This window comes from Sinohyriopsis cumingii, chromosome 7 (genome assembly GCF_028554795.1).
Source record: "Sinohyriopsis cumingii isolate HCF-2022 chromosome 7, ASM2855479v2, whole genome shotgun sequence".
Taxonomy (NCBI): domain Eukaryota; kingdom Metazoa; phylum Mollusca; class Bivalvia; order Unionida; family Unionidae; genus Sinohyriopsis; species Sinohyriopsis cumingii.
This window is the reverse complement of record NC_142967.1, coordinates 75,563,665-75,581,844: the sequence shown is the minus strand read 5'-3', so window position 1 is coordinate 75,581,844 and position 18,180 is coordinate 75,563,665. Positions and strand designations below refer to the sequence as shown.

The 18,180-nt window shown below is 34.7% G+C and overlaps 1 protein-coding gene across 4 annotated transcripts in view; it reads right to left on the bottom strand.

Annotated features, from left to right (window-relative positions):
• Nucleotides 1–18,180, bottom strand: part of LOC149795541 (prominin-1-A-like) — a 133,773-nt gene that overhangs the window by 68,259 nt on the left and 47,334 nt on the right. For all 4 annotated transcript variants that reach the window (XM_089965345.1, XM_089965347.1, XM_089965348.1 and 1 more), the window contains exons 10-11: nucleotides 16,161–16,224; nucleotides 10,375–10,451 (exon numbers count right to left, since the gene is read on the bottom strand). In XM_089965345.1, coding sequence (XP_089821471.1) covers nucleotides 10,375–10,451; nucleotides 16,161–16,224 — 141 coding nt within the window. The remainder of the gene's footprint in view (nucleotides 1–10,374; nucleotides 10,452–16,160; nucleotides 16,225–18,180) is intronic.

Sequence of the window (18,180 nt, the reverse complement as noted above, 5' to 3'; positions counted from 1 at the left end):
AGTGGGGCCAAATCTGGATAATTTTGGTGGGGCCAAATTTGGATAATTTTGGTGGGGCCCCATGGATTTACACACAGGGTCCTCTGTAAGCATGGCATTTGGAAATAAACTTTTCATCAAGTTTTACATTATATTGAACATAAAATATTCTTCCCTTGCTTTAAAATTTTTAAATTACTTTCTCTCTATAGATATATTTTTTTAAATTACTGTGCATGTGTGGCCTGATCGACCTAAGGCCAGCCTTGCAAATATTGTTGGGTAGGTGTAATTCGGAAAGGTCATAAACAAGTAAGCAAGGGGTCTTTGTGGTGGAATGTCCAGTGTAGGTGTCAGGGATTGTAAGTGTTTCAAGGGCACAATTGTAACCTAGGGGTCATCCATTTAGTAATTATGCATGGACTGGGGAGGGGAGGTAACCCAAATGCATGTGCTTGCATATGGGGGGGGGTCTACTGATAATGTACGTATGGATAGGAAACAGGTGGGGTGAAACCTTGACAATAATTTGTCTAATACATAACCTGTTTGACTGGGTTCAGTCAGCATTTGAATTTTAGGGGACACTAGACAAACTGTTTAAAGGTACTCAGCTTATTTCTTTGATGCAGCCAGATGTTCAACATCGGTGGACTATCATTTTTATTAAACACATTAATATTAATAATCCTTTATGGTTTCTGTGTGGATTAAATATAGGCCGTTCAAAATAATATGGGGAGGGGTGTGCGTCAAGTGTATGTACGCAGGTGGGTCTATAAAATAGTATGCATGTGTGCAGGGAGGGGGGAGGGGTCAAGCTTTACCAGATACTTTTATACATACTAAATGAGTGGCCCATTACTCAAAAGAAAATTACTCTAGGAAAAAGTGTGGTTGTTTCACAATATTTTTAGGAGGGGGTGCCAACCTACTCCCTCATGATATGAGAAGTACTCTTGATTGAGGTGCACCACCATAAGTACACTTTGCGTGTCTTCTTGATTAAGGTTTACCACCATCATAAAGTACACTTTGCATGCCTTCTTGATTAAGGTTTACCACCATCATAAAGTACACCTTGCATGCCTTCTTGATTAAGGTTTACCACCATCATAAAGTACACTTTGCATGCCTTCTTGATTAAGGTGTAACACCATCATAAAGTACACTTTGCATGCCTTCTTGATTAAGGTGTAACACCATCATAAAGTACACTTTACATGCCTTCTTGATTAAGGTGTAACACCATCATAAAGTACACTTTGCATGCCTTTTTGATTAAGGTTTACCACCATCAATAAGTACACTTTGCATACCTTCTTGATTAAGGTGTAACACCATCATAAAGTACACCTTGCATGCCTTCTTGATTAAGGTGTAACACCATCATAAAGTACACCTTGCATGCCTTCTTGAATAAGGTGTAACACCATCATAAAGTACACTTTGCGTGTCTTCTTGATTAAGGTGTAACACCATCATAAAGTACACCTTGCATGCCTTCTTGATTAAGGTGTAACACCATCATAAAGTACACTTTACATGCCTTTTTGATTAAGGTTTACCACCATCAATAAGTACACTTTGCATGCCTTCTTGATTAAGGTGTAACACCATCATAAAGTACACCTTGCATGCCTTCTTGATTAAGGTGTAACACCATCATAAAGTACACCTTGCATGCCTTCTTGATTAAGGTGTAACACCATCATAAAGTACACTTTGCGTGTCTTCTTGATTAAGGTTTACCACCATCATAAAGTACACTTTGCATGCCTTCTTGATTAAGGTGTAACACCATCATAAAGTACACCTTGCATGCCTTCTTGATTAAGGTGTAACACGATCAATAAGTACACTTTGCATGCCTTCTTGATTAAGGTGTAACACCATCATAAAGTACACTTTGCATGCCTTCTTGATTAATGTGTAACACTATCATAAAGTACACTTTGCGTGTCTTCTTGATTAAGGTTTACCACCATCATAAAGTACACTTTGCATGCCTTCTTGATTAAGGTGTAACACCATCATAAAGTACACCTTGCATGCCTTCTTGATTAAGGTGTAACACCATCATAAAGTACACCTTGCATGCCTTCTTGATTAAGGTGTAACACCATCATAAAGTACACTTTACATGCCTTTTTGATCAAGGTTTACCACCATCAATAAGTACACTTTGCATGCCTTCTTGATTAAGGTGTAACACCATCATAAAGTACACCTTGCATGCCTTCTTGATTAAGGTGTAACACCATCATAAAGTACACCTTGCATGCCTTCTTGATTAAGGTGTAACACCATCATAAAGTACACCTTGCATGCCTTCTTGATTAAGGTGTAACACCATCATAAAGTACGCCTTGAATGCCTTCTTGATTAAGGTGTAACACCATCATAAAGTACACTTTACATGCCTTTTTGATCAAGGTTTACCACCATCAATAAGTACACTTTGCATGCCTTCTTGATTAAGGTGTAACACCATCATAAAGTACACCTTGCATGCCTTCTTGATTAAGGTGTAACACCATCATAAAGTACACCTTGCATGCCTTCTTGATTAAGGTGTAACACCATCATAAAGTACACTTTGCGTGTCTTCTTGATTAAGGTTTACCACCATCATAAAGTACACTTTGCATGCCTTCTTGATTAAGGTGTAACACCATCATAAAGTACACCTTGCATGCCTTCTTGATTAAGGTGTAACACCATCATAAAGTACACTTTGCATGTCTTCTTGATTAAGGTGTAACACCATCATAAAGTACACTTTGCATGCCTTCTTGATTAATGTGTAACACTATCATAAAGTACACTTTGCGTGTCTTCTTGATTAAGGTTTACCACCATCATAAAGTACACTTTGCATGCCTTCTTGATTAAGGTGTAACACCATCATAAAGTACACCTTGCATGCCTTCTTGATTAAGGTGTAACACCATCATAAAGTACACCTTGCATGCCTTCTTGATTAAGGTGTAACACCATCATAAAGTACACTTTACATGCCTTTTTGATTAAGGTTTACCACCATCAATAAGTACACTTTGCATGCCTTCTTGATTAAGGTGTAACACCATCATAAAGTACACCTTGCATGCCTTCTTGATTAAGGTGTAACACCATCATAAAGTACACCTTGCATGCCTTCTTGATTAAGGTGTAACACCATCATAAAGTACACCTTGCATGCCTTCTTGATTAAGGTGTAACACCATCATAAAGTACACTTTACATGCCTTTTTGATCAAGGTTTACCACCATCAATAAGTACACTTTGCATGCCTTCTTGATTAAGGTGTAACACCATCATAAAGTACACTTTGCATGCCTTCTTGATTAATGTGTAACACTATCATAAAGTACACTTTGCATGCCTTCTTGATTAATGTGTAACACTATCATAAAGTACACTTTGCATGCCTTCTTGATTAATGTGTAACACTATCATAAAGTACACTTTGCATGCCTTCTTGATTAAGGTTTACCACCATCAATAAGTACACTTTACATGCCTTCTTGATTAATGTGTAACACTATCATAAAGTACACTTTGCATGCCTTCTTGATTAATGTGTAACACTATCATAAAGTACACTTTGCATGCCTTCTTGATTAATGTGTAACACTATCATAAAGTACACTTTGCATGCCTTCTTGATTAATGTGTAACACTATCATAAAGTACACTTTACATGCCTTCTTGATTAATGTGTAACACTATCATAAAGTACACTTTACATGCCTTCTTGATTAATGTGTAACACTATCATAAAGTACACTTTGCATGCCTTCTTGATTAAGGTTTACCACCATCAATAAGTACACTTTGCATGCCTTCTTGATTAAGGTGTAACACCATCATAAAGTACACTTTACATGCCTTCTTGATTAATGTGTAACACCATCATAAAGTACACTTTACATGCCTTTTTGATCAAGGAGTACCACTAAAATTACACTACACACGTCATCTTGATTTATACAGACCACCAGGAATACACTATACATAAGCCTTCAAGATCAAGGTTTTACCACCAGAACTTTTAACTGCTCTCTTGATCATGGTGTGCCACCAGGAATATGGTTTATATACCCTCTATATCAATAGTACCACTAACAATACACTTTACATACCCTTTATAAGTTATAAAATTGCAATATACTTTACATACCCTCTGTATCAAAGTGTACCAGTAGAACTTTAATGCTCTCTTGATCTAGATACAAGGTTGAGTACACTTTACATACCCTCTGTGTCAATGTGTACCAGTAGAACTTTAATGCTCTCTTGATCTAGATACAAGGTTGAGTACACTTTACATACCCTCTGTATCAAAGTGTACCAGTAGAACTATAATGCTCTCTTGATCTAGATACAAGGTTGAGTACACTTTACATACCCTCTGTATCAAAGTATACCAGTAGAACTTTAATGCTCTCTTGATCTAGATACAAGGTTGAGTACACTTTACATATCCTCTGTATCAAAGTGTACCAGTAGAACTATAATGCTCTCTTGATCTTGATTCAAGATTGAGTACACTTTACACACCTTCTGTGTCAAAGTGTACCAGTAGAACTATAATGCTCTCTTGATCTTGATTCAAGACTGAGTACACTTTACACACCTTCTGTGTCAAAGTGTACCAGTAGAACTTTAATGCTCTCTTGATCTAGATACAAGGTTGAGTACACTTTACACACCTTCTGTGTCAAAGTGTACCAGTAGGACTTTAATGCTCTCTTGATCTAGATTCAAGGTTGAGTACACTTATCTTTCAAAGTTGGCAGGGCTGAACTTATCTTATAATAGCTGAATTTAAACAATAATATTATTTTTCAATTAAACTTATCTATCAATTTTTATTTCTGGATAGATTGGTGGGCAGCTTAACTAACATTGAACCCAAGGACGGTTCATGTTGACAAATTTTTACAGTATCAACTATCCATGTCTTTTTTTTTACACTGTGATTTCCACCCTGCTGTCATTGATCTTAACAATGTCAAACACATTTATGTAAAATGTTTCGACCCAGCTGTTGATTTGAACATTTTCAAATATGTTATGTCATGTCAAACACATTTATGTCATGTCAAGTACATTTGTCATGTCAAGTACATTAATGTGATGTCAAACACATTTGTCATGTCAAATTTGTCATGTCAAAAACATTTATGTGACATCAAATACATTTATATCGAATTCATTTACCATATATGCTCACATACCGGTATAAGCTATATAGATTAGGAAAATATAAAGGCTTATAAGAAGGGTGGTAGGCTTATCCGCAGGCTAATGTCTAAACTTGGCAGTTTTTAGGTCCTTTTGTTGACTACTCTAATGGCTGTAAGTCTTGGGACATGAAACAATAATTTTTTCCATGTCCTAAGACATAGGCATGTACAAAAAGTAACTTTTGGTGACCCAACAATTATTAAACTGTTATAAAGTACTATGATTGATTTTGTTATTATTTTGCATGTGTATATTTTCTGATTTCTCCAATACTAAATTAAATAAAGGTAAATACGGACTTCATAATTTGTGTGCCTGTTCAGTTTACCCTGGAGACCAGGCTGAACTACAATGTACAGTACTTACACAGTGCAAAGCGTGCATAGCATCACTTAAATCCTTATTTGTTCCCAAACATATCAGATGTAGATTTTGCTTTATTCATTGCTTTGACCTAATCGCATTCTTCCAGATAACATTTCAGCTAGCCTGAAATAGCTGTTTAATTTACGTTGAATCACACACTCGCAAGTTGCTCATTTTCAATGATATAAGCGATCCTATAAATGGAGGTAATATTTTAAAAAAGGTATGCAGGTTTAATTGCACAAAGCATATAACCATCATAAGTTACATGTTCATGAAGAGTGCTAATAATAAAGGCTAAAATTCTCATGTATATGAACTAAGGTCAACATCAATCAATTTTAGTTTTGTGTTTTGGCTGAACAAACATCATAACTTTCAAACAATTGTAAAGCTTGATGTTTCAGCATCTCCTATGTTGATAGTCGGCAAATTTCCCCCAGGACATGCCCTATTTTCATATTTTGGTCATCTGTGGTCAAACGGCACAATAGCTAAAGATTAGTCTTCAACAAGCAAGAAAGCCGACGCGACTAATTAAAAGTTAATCCTTATCAATGCAACTATTTTGTGAAAATGACTGGTCTTCCATCATTATTCAAAGAGGGGGGCCCCAAATGGTGAGTGGTCTAAAGTGCTCACTGTTACAGATCACTGCCATCTCACCTCTGTCTGCATAGGTTCAAGTCTCAGGTTCGGCCAATGTGGGTATGTGAGAAAGCCTGCCTGTAGCTTCTCGTGGGTCGGTGGTTTTTTCTGGGGTTTTCCCGAGTTCTTCTGCCACCATTAATACTGGCTGCAATGTATAGCCTATCTTGTGCTGCAAAATGGCAATAAACCCTACAACAACAACAACAACAACATAATTCAAAGAAACCACATTCTACTCTATTGTGTATTATGCTAGCACCAGCAACTGATTGGCAAATAAAGGATTCCCAATTTTTGTTGAACTAAAGGTACCTAAATAGGCAGTCTCATGGTATTTTTCCCTCATTGTATATCTGACCTTGTTCCCTTATTGTCAACTCATAAAGCATTTAGTATTGTTTACTATAAAACAGGTATTCTGAATTAGTTTTTTGAGGACACATTTGCTGCGTGGTATGTATTTTCATTCCTTCTTTTCATTTAATGATGGTAATTAACATTGGTATATATGGTACATGTATAAAAATACCAGGTGTTCACTCGTGTAAAATTAATTTATTTTGTGGGAATGGCGCTATAGCATATGGAGTTACAGCATTCATAGTGATCATTCTTGGGACCGAAATTAATTGTGGACAATTTTATTGTTGTGGCTAATTTTTTTGTTCTGGTTTATTTGTTTAATTTTTTTATTGTTGTAGAGGTAAAACAAAATTATTAATTTACGTGAATAATGTTTGGTAACTTAACATTCTATTTAGTGAAGAAGTGAATTCTTTCTAGTAGAATAATTATTTTGTCACAACGATAATACACTGGTGATGCAACAGAACATGTAGGGCTTTTCTTATTTAGAAGAAATGAAAATCAAAGACATAATGTAATCATCGGGAGTTCTCTTCAAAAATCAGAAGATATGAAATTGGAAGGTAGGCGTGGAGCACCCCCGAAATAAAGAGATTGTTTTTTCCTCCCAGCGTTAAAGATGACATGTATGGTGTAAGGTCACTTAAATCAAAGCAAACTACAACTCAGCTTTTACGGTATTAGCATAATATTCAGAGCATTATTTCTGAAACTTCATTATTGTATTTTGGAGATATCATTAAAGTTTAGCACAATGGTGCCCATGATTCAACTCCAAGGGATGTACTCAATTCAGCGCATAATCAAACCTACAATGTACAAGCTGTGGTGCCATTAATGATTTTGTAAATACGTTCAGCAGCCTAATAGTGAGCGTTGAATCAAATTGTATTGTTGTTCATGGTGTTGTCATACTGGGATTAAATTTTAATGAGTTATGTATTTACAATTTCATAGCAAAGTAAACACATAATTACTCATGCACTGATATAAATGTCCAATGCAACAACACATAAACAAACAATCGAGTCAAAAGGGAGAGGTGTTGCTTCAGAACTCACGATTGCTAAATTCTTGTCATTGTTTGATCAAATTAGACAAATCTAAATTAGGCAGAAACAATAAGAAAACAGAAAATTAAATAAATTATTTTTCAAACCAGTTTATATCATTCCTTTTTAATAATCATGCATGCCAACCTCTAGATAAGTATATGTGCATTTTTAAAAAATAAAAGTTTGCCTAAATAAATGCATTTAGAACTTTCCTTGTGCATCTTGAGATGTCTTGAAGTGGGGGGTCAGCTTATATGCGGGTCATTCAATTTTTTAGTGTTTATACTTGTTCAATTTGGGGGTCTGTTTAGACACAAACGTGGTTATATGTGAGTATATACGGTATGTCATTTCAAACGTATTTATGTCAAATATGACCTGTCACTGTTAGAAAAATACATTTCTGTCAAAAAATGACCTATTATTGTTAGATAGAAAATAATTTGTCAAATATCACCTGTCATTATTAGGTAAACGCATTTATGTAAAAATGACCTGTCTCAGCAAAATTACCATATAAAGGACCATATTTATTAATCCTTTCTCCTATTTTACAAAAAACTATAGCCTTTAGGCAGGAGCACCTGTTCATAAACACATAATTGAATGGTCCCTTAAGTGTTTTAATACAGATTCAATCATGAAACTTTAACCTCAATATGGACTTTATCAGTGAACAGACAGATGGATGCTTGGACATATGTCATCAATACATATGCCACAATTACTATGAAATATGACCAAACGTTACTAAGAGAGATCCTAACATTCACAATCAAAAAAGTTATAGTTTTAAGTTACACTGCCACCTTCTGTGTAAACTACAATCTAATAAAATCCTACATTGTTACAGTCTATGGCATAAAGTATGGATACACAGGACAGTCAATGAAAAAAAATGTGTCCATCATCGATAGGTATCCCATATATTAATAATATAATTAATAAGTTTTAAATAATGTTATATGTTATGCTTAGGTATTATGCTTATATCTTTGTAGTAACAATTTTATACTCAACTATAAAAATATACAGATATGAAGAAATACTCCATTTTATTCATTACATACACCCATTTATCCAGTACTGTAAAACATGATTAAAAGACTACATTTTGAAAGACCACCTGGAATGAAAGATCACATTTTGGAACACCATCTACCATGCAAGGACACATTTTGGTATACCACCTGGCATAAACCATCACATTTTGGAACACTATCTGCCATACAAGGTCACATTTTGGAAGACCACCTGGCATAACAAATCACATTTTGGAACACCATCTGCCATACAAGGTCACATTTTGGAAGACCACCTGGCATAACAAATCACATTTTGGAACACCATCTGCCATACAAGGTCACATTTTGGAAGACCACCTGGCATGAAACATCACATTTTGGAACACCATCTGCCATACAAGGTCACATCTTGGAAGACCACCTGCCATGATAAATCACATTTTAGAGCACCATCTGCCATACAAGGTCACATTTTGGAATACAACCTGCCATGATAAATCACATTTTTGAACACCATCTGCCATACAAGGTCACATTTGGATGACCACCTGGCATGAAAGACTAGACCTTTCATGTGCTGATAAATGATGATATACATGTAGAATGTGATCACATTAATATAAGACCAGGAATCATATTCTCAAAACATTATGGAGCAATAAAATCAAGCTGAAACCTAAAGTCAGAAAATCTTTGAGAGTCTAAAATGTTAAATAAAATCAAGTGAAAATCACAGCACACTCAGATTTTTTTAAACTTGAGTTCCTTTACTAGATGGCATGATATTAATTACTATATAGTATACTGTAAGTATAATGTCTAATTTTGGGTTTTATATTGAACTTCAGTTTCTGGCTCCAAGCATTTAGAGAATATGAGACCAAATCTTTAGACACTCTGTAATTAATTTCGACAGAAGGGTTGATCCTAAAAGATGCTGTTTTTATTCAGAGCTGCACTGGTGGGAGAACCATCTTTGAAATTTTGGAGTTAAGTGGATGCTTTGGGCAACTAGATCTGTTTCTAAAGCAGACACACAGACCAAACAACTGAAATTCAAAAACTTCACAAATATAGGACAATTTGAAACACTTCAATTATAACTGAATGAGAAAGGAATCAAGCCATCAGTAAATGCATAGAAATAAGCATACCACATTTGATTTGTCTAGCTTAAGCAATATTGATTAATTGTGCTTACAAAGGTTTTCATTCCAAAACAATCTCAATGTCCAACAAGAACATAAATGTGTTAAAGATTGTTAAAAAGTTATATAATGGTTTGAATCTACAAACAAATACAAAAACAGACAAATATTATAGGCCAATTCCATCTACCTACATTTAGTGGCTTTTGTACAAACTTGCTAACATGTTTTATTCAGAATGGACAGACAAGACCAAATCAAGATACCTCCCTGGGGAAAATAACTGAATTACTTCATAAGGTTTTAGTCAAACTTTTATTGGCAATATATATATATATATATATATATATATATATATATATATATATGCACACACACACACACACACACACATATATATATATATATATATATATATATATATATATATATATATATATATATATATATATATATATGGTCGAATTCACCAAAATACAATGTTGCTGTAAATGACAGTATTATTTCTCCTGAGCCACTTAACTTACAGTCTTTTGTAGGTTCTCTACCATATCAATTAGTGACTTGATTGACCCTTTGGTTTGGTTAAGTGAATTTTTCAAGCCTGCAAGTAAGAAAATTGTAAATTAGGTTAAACTATCATCAACCGGAGTTTGCATATCAATGGATACAATTAAAAACAAAAGTACATTTTGATGTCTGATGAAACCCGGTGAACAAAACAAACACTATATAAATGATCAAGAGGTCAATAAAAACTGATGACATCAAACTTTTAATGCACATATTTTATGGGGAAGTTTTTTAAAAACTGTATTAATGCGATCCCACTTATATCACGATGTTATTCTTTGGAACCTGAGAGTCCCATTATAACAGGTTTTATCTGTATGTATGCCTTCTGTAGCATGTTTGAAAATTTTTTAATTGGACCATTAAATGAGATTTATTCATAATGAACCTGTTCAAGATTCATTTGTCATTTATGCCCATAAAAAGTTATAATGGTAGGGAAAATCTCCTTCTGGTTGAAGGGACAATGTCATGATGTTTGTACACATTAAAATTTCTGGCTGTAGGGACAATGTCATGATGTTTGTATACATTAAAATTTCTGGCTGTAGGTACAATGTCATGACATTTGGAGACATTAATGGTTCTGGTAGAAGCGGCAATGTCATGATGTTTGTAGACATTAATGGTTCTGACAGAATTCACAGTGTCATGATGTTTGTAGGCATTAATGGTTTTGGCTGAAGGACAATGTCACGTTTGTAGACATTTATAGTTCTGGCCATAGGGACAATGTCATGATGTTTGTAGACATTATTGGTTCTGACTGTAGGGGCAATGTCAAGATGTTTGTAGACATTATTGGTTCTGACTGTAGGGACAATGTCATGATGTTTGTAGACATTATTGGTTCTGACTGTAGGGGCAATGTCAAGATGTTTGTAGACATTAATGGTTCTGACTGTAGGGACAATGTCATGATGTTTGTAAACATTATTGGTTCTAGCAGAAGGGACAATGTTATGATGTTTGTAGACATTAATGGTTCTGACTGTAGGGGCAATGTCAAGATGTTTGTAGACATTAATAATTCTGGCAGAAGGGACAATGTCATGATGTTTGTAAACATTAATGGTTCTGGCAGAAGGGACAATGGCATGATGTTTGTAAACATTAATGGTTCTGACAGAAGGGACAATGCCATGATGTTTGTAGACATTAATGGTTCTAACTGTAGGGAAAATGGCATGATGTTTTTAGACATTAATGGTTCTAACAGAAAGGACAATGTTATGATGTTTGTAGACATTAATGGTTCTGGCAGAAGGGACAATGTCATGATGTTTGTAGACATTAATGGTTCTGACTGTAGGGGCAATGTCAAGATGTTTGTAGACATTAATGGTTCTGGCAGAAGGGACAATGTCATGATGTTTGTAGACATTAATGGTTCTGACTGTAAAGGCAATATCAAGATGTTTGTAGACATTAATGGTTCTGGCAGAAGGGACAATGTCATGATGTTTGTAGACATTAATGGTTCTGACTGTAGGGGCAATGTCAAGATGTTTGTAGACTTTAATGGTTCTGGCAGAAGGGACAATGGCATGATGTTTTTAGACATTAATGGTTCTAACAGAAGGGACAATGTCATTATGTTTGTAGACATTAATGGTTCTTACTGTAGGGACAATGCCATGATATTTATAAACATTAATGGTTCTGACTGTAGGGGCAATGTCATGATGTTTGTAGACATTAATGGTTCTGGCAGAAGGGACAATGTCATGATGTTTGTAGACATTAATGGTTCTGACTGTAAAGGCAATGTCAAGATGTTTGTAGACATTAATGGTTCTGGCAGAAGGGACAATGTCATGATGTTTGTAGACATTAATGGTTCTGACTGTAGGGGCAATGTCAAGATGTTTGTAGACTTTAATGGTTCTGGCAGAAGGGACAATGGCATGATGTTTTTAGACATTAATGGTTCTAACAGAAGGGACAATGTCATTATGTTTGTAGACATTAATGGTTCTTACTGTAGGGACAATGCCATGATATTTATAAACATTAATGGTTCTGACTGTAGGGGCAATGTCATGATGTTTGTAGACATTAATGGTTCTTACTGTAGGGACAATATCATGATGTTTATAGACATTAATGATTCTGGCAGAAGGTACAATGTCATGTTTGTAGACATTAATGGTTCTGGCAGAAGGGACAGTGTTATTATGTTTGTGGATATTTATGGTTCTGACTGTAGGGGCAATGTCAAGATGTTTGTAGACATTAATGGTTCTGACTGTAGGGGCAATGTCAAGATGTTTGTAGACATTAATGATTCTGGCAGAAGGGACAATGTCATGATGTTTGTAGACATTATTGGTTCTGGCAGAAGTGACAATGTCATGATGTTTGTAGAGATTAATGGTCCTAGCTGTAGGGACAATGGCATGATGTTTTTAGACATTAATGGTTCTAACTGAAAGGACAATGTCATTATGTTTGAGGCAATAATGGTTCTGGCAGAAGGGACAATGTCATGATGTTTGTAGACATTAATGGTCCTAGCTGTAGGGACAATGGCATGATGTTTTTAGACATTAATGGTTCTAACAGAAAGGACAATGTCATTATGTTCGTAGACATTAATGGTTCTGGCAGAAGGGACAATGGTATGATGTTTGTAGACATTAATGGTTCTGGCAGAAGGGACAATGCCATTATGTTTGTAAACATTAATGGTTCTAGCTGTAGAGACAATGGCATGATGTTTTTAGACATTAATGGTTCTAACAGAAGGGACAATGTCATTATGTTTGTAGACATTAATGGTTCTAGCAGAAGGTACAATGTCATGTTTGTAGACATCAGTGGTTCTGGCAGAAGGGACAATGTTATGAAGTTTGTGGACATTAATGGTTCTGACTGTAGGAGCAATGTCAAGATGTTTGTCGACATTAATGATTCTGGCAGAAGGGACAATGTCATGATGTTTGTAGACATTAATGATTCTGGCAGAAGGGACAATGTCATGATGTTTGTAGACATTAATGGTTCTGGCAGAAGGGACATGGGCATGATGTTTTTAGACATTAATGGTTCTAACAGAAGGGACAATGTCATCATGTTTGTAGACATTCATGGTTCTTACTGTAGGGACAATGCCATGATGTTTATAGACATTGCTGCTTCTGGCAGAAGGGACAGTGTTATTATGTTTGTAGACATTAATGGTTCTAGCTGTAGGGACAATGGCATGATGTTTTTAGACATTAATGGTTCTAACAGAAGGGACAATGTCATTATGTTTGTAGACATTAATGGTTCTGACTGTAGGGACAATGTCATGATGTTTATAGACATTACTGGTTCTGGCAGAAGGGACAATGTCATGATGTTTGTAGACATTAATGGTTCTGGCAGAAGGGACAATGTCATGATGTTTGTAGACATTAATGGTTCTGGCTGTAGGGACAGTGTTATTTTGTTGATGAGCTGAACTATAGTGGCGCCCGCACAATTGTGCATGTGCCACTTTTTTCTCACTGCACCACAGCCTATTAGTTGTTCCTGGGAAAGGGAATGGTGCCACCTCCCCCAGGCTTTTATGGGTTCAAGGAACCCTGATAGTTTGGCCTCAGTCTGTGGGTCCATAAAAGTCTCTTACAGTTGAATGCTTGGCAGTCATTAGTGGGAAGGAGAGCTCAGGAATGGTCCTGGTTTCTTGTTGCATTTGCCTGGTGTTTCTTGCGTTGTTTTCTTTCTTTCTTTTTTTTCTTCAAAATGTTCTAAAAAGGGTGTGTGTTCTATGCTGTTTATAGAGGTTGTTAGTAGAAATCATGTATGAAAAGAGATTTTCAAGGTTATTATGGTATTACTAGTCAAGGTGTTTAGGGTGTGCTTCCTACATTATGTTATTTATAAGTTTTTAGATATTGCCTCTTTAAGTTATTTATTTATTAATGTTTTTAGAGATTGAATGTTATTTATTTAGCAAGAGACCAGAGTCCTAGCCGATTACACAGTTTGTTAAGGACATCTAGGACCGGAGTCCTAGCTGATTACTCAGTTCGTTAAGGACATCTAGGACATCCAATTTTGCGGTTTCCTTAGTTTTTGATAGGTGTTTCGTAAGTGAATTATTTATTCATATTTTTAAAACATTGAATGATATGTTATGGGTTTTTATGTGGGGGCTTTTAAATTTATTTAGATAGTTACTGGGTCTTTTGGTTTTGTGGGGATAGTAACTATATTTTGTTCCTAAGTCCTTCTGAGTCTATGAATTTATTTATATTTTTATATGCTGATTGTTTATTTTTATTAGAGTCCATAAGTAACTCTGGGTATATGTGTGGTGATCCAATCTCTTTTTCGTTTTTGATAAATATTTTCCTAGCCGGTTGATATTTTGGGCATATATTGAATATGTGGTGTAGATTTTCATTGGTGTGGCAGTTAAAGCAGTTAATGGTTGCTGGTTTTGGTCCTATAAACCTTCCAAAACTGCTTGCTAGTTTAGTTTTTCCAGTTATTATCCTGTTTATGTTTTTCTGTTCTAAATAGGTGTCATGATGTTTGTAGACATTAATGGTTCTGGCAGAATGGACAATGTCATATTCTTTGTGGACATTTATGGTTCTGGCAGAAGGGACAATGTCATGATGTTTGTAGACATTGATAGTTATGGCTGTGGGGACATCTCATGATATTTGTAGACATTAATGGTTCTGGCAGAAGGGACAAATTCATGATGTTTGTAGACATTAATGGTTCTAATTCACAATGTCATGATGTTTGTAAACATAAATGGTTCTGGCTGAAGGGACAATGTCATGATGTTTGCAGATATTAATGGTTCTGGCAGAGGGGACACTGTCATGTTTTTTGTAAACATTAATGGTTCTGGCTGTAGTCACAATGTCAAGATGTTTGTAGCTATTAATGGTTCTAGAGTGACATTGTGAAAGACATACATAACATGTTTCATATGTCTCTAGTACAGTAGTACAGCCTTATTATTGTGCCAGAGACATGTGCACACACACACACACACACACACACACACACACACATGCACACACACAAACACATATTATATATGTCTCTTGTTGCACTAAATACAATACATATAAGATTCTTAGGTTGCTCTGATTTAACCTACAAAGTTAATTGGCAATAGGAAATCAGGCATGCATGATTGTAAGATTGCCATACAAAGTTAATTGGTAATAGGAAATCAGGCAGGCATGATTGTAAGATTGCCATACAAAGTGTGATTTTGTATGCAGGATATAGCAGCTATTTCATTCCATTGATTATGATATACTGCAATAAAGACATGTGCTAAAAGGAGGCATTTAATGTGAATTTTGGTCCAAATGATATCTATGCTTATTAAGACACATAAAGTATTACATTGGGTATTGTATAAATTGTAACAAATACAACTAATTTCTTGTACTGCTTGTATCAACATTGTAACATAACTAATTTCTTGTACTGCATGTACTGTATGAACATTGTAACATAACTAATTTCATGTACTTCATGTACTGTATGAACATTGTAACATAACTAATTTCTTGCACTGCATGTACTGTATGAACATTGTAACATAACTAATTTCTTGCACTGCATGTACTGTATGAACATTTGTAACATAACCAATTTCTTGTACTGCATGTACTGTATAGATTTTGTTGCATAAAGTAAAAGTGATATTATGTAAAAGTTAGATTTTTCCAATTAAATATAATAATTCAGTGAGAACATATCATGTAATACACACCTTGTACAGCTGATGCTGAATCATTCTTTACCTTCTCTGGGATGGTCACAAACATATTTTCCAACTGTAAAAATAAATTGGAAACAGTGCTTTTTTAAAATTTGAAGAAAATAATATGCAACAGGATTGTATTCTAAATATGGCATTTGTATACAGTGGAACCCCACTATAACGTGATAATTCAGGTCCAAAAAAGTTGGATCGCATCCATTGCAAAAATTGCATACATATTTAAACTATTTAATAATTTTGGCACAGATCATTATGTGTCTGAATTCGATGGGAAAAATTAACGGCAAAATTAGGTTAAGAAAGACGAAGCACTTGTATGGTTCATTATGTTCCAGGATATATGAATGGTGTCTGTACAAATTTCATACTGCTAAAATTTTCTCATATGCATTTCCGTGTACATTTATCTATTGCAAATTTCCAATGATTAACACTTGTATGCCTATTTGTTTGGAAAACTACAGCATATAACCTTTACTTCAGATTTTGTGAATATTGAAGGAAACATGTGAAAACTACTATACTAATCATTGCACAAAGTGCAGAGAATGACTTGTGTTTGTGAACTTGCTTTTCCATAATGGTAAACTATTTTTTTTTTTAATTAAGGAAATTAATAATGATTCATTCGCAAACACCATACACATGTTAAACCCAAGAACTAAGTGCAGTAGGCCTGCAATGGTCATGAATCACTTTTATAAAAAAGAATTAAGCTGAATGCACATACAATTTCATACTCTTTCAATTTCCAGCTAATAAAGTGGACATTATTTACTGTTCAACTGATTGCATTTAATAACACCGCCAAGCCCAGTAAATATGTTTGCAGCTTTCGTTTTTTCATGTTTATAAATTGTGAGGATCTTGTATCAGCCACCACACTGTGTGCTACTTGGTTGTGTTTGCAGTTAAAGAAGAAACACATATCGGCTATTGTTTGAGCAATGATTGTATAGAGAATTAATTGAAAACAATCACAAAGACGACTTTTTGGCTTTACTCATGGATCATTAATAAGTAACATTTCCGATAATGTTTATTCTGGCATACCACTTCAAGAACCTGGTGAAATTTTTAAATTTCAGAAGCTATGCCATAATTGTATCATATTAAAATTCATACATGAACTTTTCCCCAAAATGAAAATAAATGTTTTACACAATATTTCTTGTACTTAAGAAAAAATATTTTTCCCTGTATGAGAAAAATACACGTATATGTATTTAAAATTTCAGGATTTACACTATGATCATATAATACTCAAATTCATATGCGATCTCTTCCCCAAAATGATAATAAATTTTTTATACACAATTTCACATGCTTTGAACAAATAATAATTTTTCAAGTGTGAATGAAATTACAAAATTTTGGGAGCTACACCACGACTGCATTATATCCGAATTCGCATCATCGCGGGGTGCGTTATGATGGAGATCGCACTGTACATTTAAAAGAAAACTAAATTTTTCATTCCATAGCTATCATAAAAATGGGTATTTCATTATTTGTAAAAGCCAAGTAGTATGCACAGCTCTTTGTGATCAAACTGATTTGACACTGCATTTTTTTGTGATGTCAAACTGACACAATAGAATTTCTTACCCCAGGGACTTTTGTTTTGTATAGATATTTACTATTCATTTTGCAGTTGTTCATACAGGAAAAATTAACTTACACTGTGAATTTCAAATATTACCAAAAGCATATCTTCAAATCAGTTTCATGTTTTTTATGTGATCAGGGTATATGAGGTACATGATCAATATATATATGCTTTAAAAATACTTGTATGTGTCAGCATAACTATACAATATTTAATCACTTTAAGCATTTTTTGAGCAAAGAAAGAACTTAAAGTTGGTAATACAAGTTATTTCTGCTAGGTTCTGAGTTACTGATTAATCTGAGAGAATTAATTTTGGCATTCAAGGGACACAGATAACATTATAACTATGAAATCTGAAGTCATTCTAAGATGCTTACTCATCCAAGCAGTAAATAT